A 1,994-nucleotide genomic window follows, 5' to 3' on the forward strand; every position below is an offset into this window, starting at 1 on the left:
AGGAATGCCACGTGTGATGCTACAGCGCACAGCAGTGAGACCTCAGTCCTGACGGGGTGCCAGTGAAATACAGGCAGAAATGATGGTAACTGCCCCAGAAGTTCATTGCCGTGCTGTAGGTCCAATGACATATGACAGAGCTCAACCTGCCTCGTTCCCGAGAAGACCTCATCTGTCAGAAGAATGCTGTAAACCCCATTGCCATTTACCTGCTGTATGTAAAGCTGAGGAGGGACCACTGCACATGAAAGATGTTGCCACTGACCACGTTGGGTTTGCTGTCCTTCACGAGGAACTGAAAGCTGTCTGTGGTCTCCTGAACCTTCTCCTCGTGCACCACGTACCGAATGAGGCCCTGGTTCACATCCTCTGGTGGGAAGAGACATCCAATGAGCCAACCAAGAAATTCAATGGCAGTTTTATAGATGAGCAGTGCGGAGACGTGCATCTGCACGGCCGCAGGGCTCAGGCTCTCCACACACCCTTTATGCTGCTGCGGCTTTTCTAACTTCCTTGGTCTTAGCTGTGGTAGAAGCCAGCCTACAAGCTGTGACAAGACATTCCCTTGCCTAGGCTTTATCCATAATGGCTCATACTGAAAAATAAGGTAATTTAAAGCAGCTTTGATGAAAGGCAAGAAATACTGATTTGCCTGGGCAGCACATATTCCATCTCAGCACATAGTGGCATCTATAAGAAATTACAGGATTTCTGCAATTGGGAGCAAAGTTCAATTCTTAGTTTTGACACGCCTCTGAGATTTGCTCCTTGTCTTCTCCCCTCCCACCTTTTCTTTCCCCCCTACACAAGCTATCTTGACAAACTGAAGCAGCTGAAGGAACAAAGCAACAGTATACAGCCCAACTTCCATACCCTGCGTAAAAGTGGTCACGGCCATCCCTGGTTTCAGCTTGTTCTCCACATAACCGTTCCTGGGACCAGTTGTTATCTCATAGATCAGCTGTTTGTCAACTGTGTCAGGATCTGTCGTCAGTAATTCCTTCTTGGTGATTAGATTGGTTGCCTGGATTAAAGCCAAACCGAGGGAGTAAAAAGCTGGAGATCCAGCAGCGCGAGTCTGATCGACTGTTCATCCCAAAAGCCCCACCATCCCTCTGCCAGAGAGTGCTCCGTGAGGGAAAAGCTAGGGGATGTGAAAGCACAGAGCAGACAGAGCGGCCTCGGACAGACACGGTGTTGGACAGCACAGGAAGGAGTCACGTTCTGCCTCACATCTGGTTTGTTTAATAAAAAATAAAAAATTGCGTCTCAAAGAAAAGCAAATTCAGGACAAGCTGCCCAGCCCTATCTAGCTGGGGCTAAAAGCTATGACACATCTTTTGGTTTCCCCTGGAAACCACTGCTCCATGAGGTGTGCTGATGCTCAGGTGAGGCCTGGCTTTGCCCAAAGCATTTGCAAACAGCCTCAAGTTGAACGATTCGCTCAGGACAGTTCATGCTGCTTTCGGGAGCCCGCACTAGTCCTCCTTCAAAGGACCTCACATGGCTGTGCCTCAGTCCCACCACATTTTGCTTTCTCTTTAAAAAGAAAACACCATTAACAGCCGGAGAAAAAGAGAGAATTGAGCTGCCTGAGGCTGCAGGAGTGCTTCTTCTGAAGTCAGGAATTTGAGCTGAGAGAGCCACCTCTCAATACAATTTCTCATTACAGTGTCTTCCACCCCTTTTTCCTGGGAAGAACCAAAGTGTTCTCTATCTGGGTCCTCAAAAACAAGCACGAGAGTTTCCTGAGGTCTTGTTTGGACGTCAGCAAAACCAAGGCGTGGCACAGCAAGAAATCCCTATGCCACATTTCTTTGTGAGCCATCTATGTCTACCATGGCTGCTGTGGCACATCATCAAGACTTCTCTGCCATCAGCAAAGCTGAAAACATACCGCCCTGGGGAGAAGGGACAAGGGGCAGGACGTGTCCACCCAGGAAGGTGGGCAGGAGCTGCGCTGCACTTCACAGCTGCTGCAAGAGCCAAGGAGA

At 49.2% G+C, this 1,994-nt stretch overlaps 1 protein-coding gene across 1 annotated transcript in view; it reads right to left on the reverse strand.

Moving 5' to 3' along the window:
* The window catches only part of FRAS1 (Fraser extracellular matrix complex subunit 1), a gene marked incomplete at its 3' end in the record, with an annotated part of 102,952 nt that overhangs the window by 8,495 nt on the left and 92,463 nt on the right, over window positions 1-1,994 (reverse strand). Inside the window, exons 51-52 of the mRNA XM_009879515.1 lie at window positions 874-1,024; window positions 210-369 (exon numbers count right to left, since the gene is read on the reverse strand). Of these exons, the coding sequence (XP_009877817.1) occupies window positions 210-369; window positions 874-1,024 (311 nt within the window). The remainder of the gene's footprint in view (window positions 1-209; window positions 370-873; window positions 1,025-1,994) is intronic.

The sequence above is a fragment of the Charadrius vociferus genome, unplaced genomic scaffold, assembly GCF_000708025.1.
Source record: "Charadrius vociferus isolate BGI_N301 unplaced genomic scaffold, ASM70802v2 scaffold1010, whole genome shotgun sequence".
NCBI lineage: Eukaryota > Metazoa > Chordata > Aves > Charadriiformes > Charadriidae > Charadrius > Charadrius vociferus.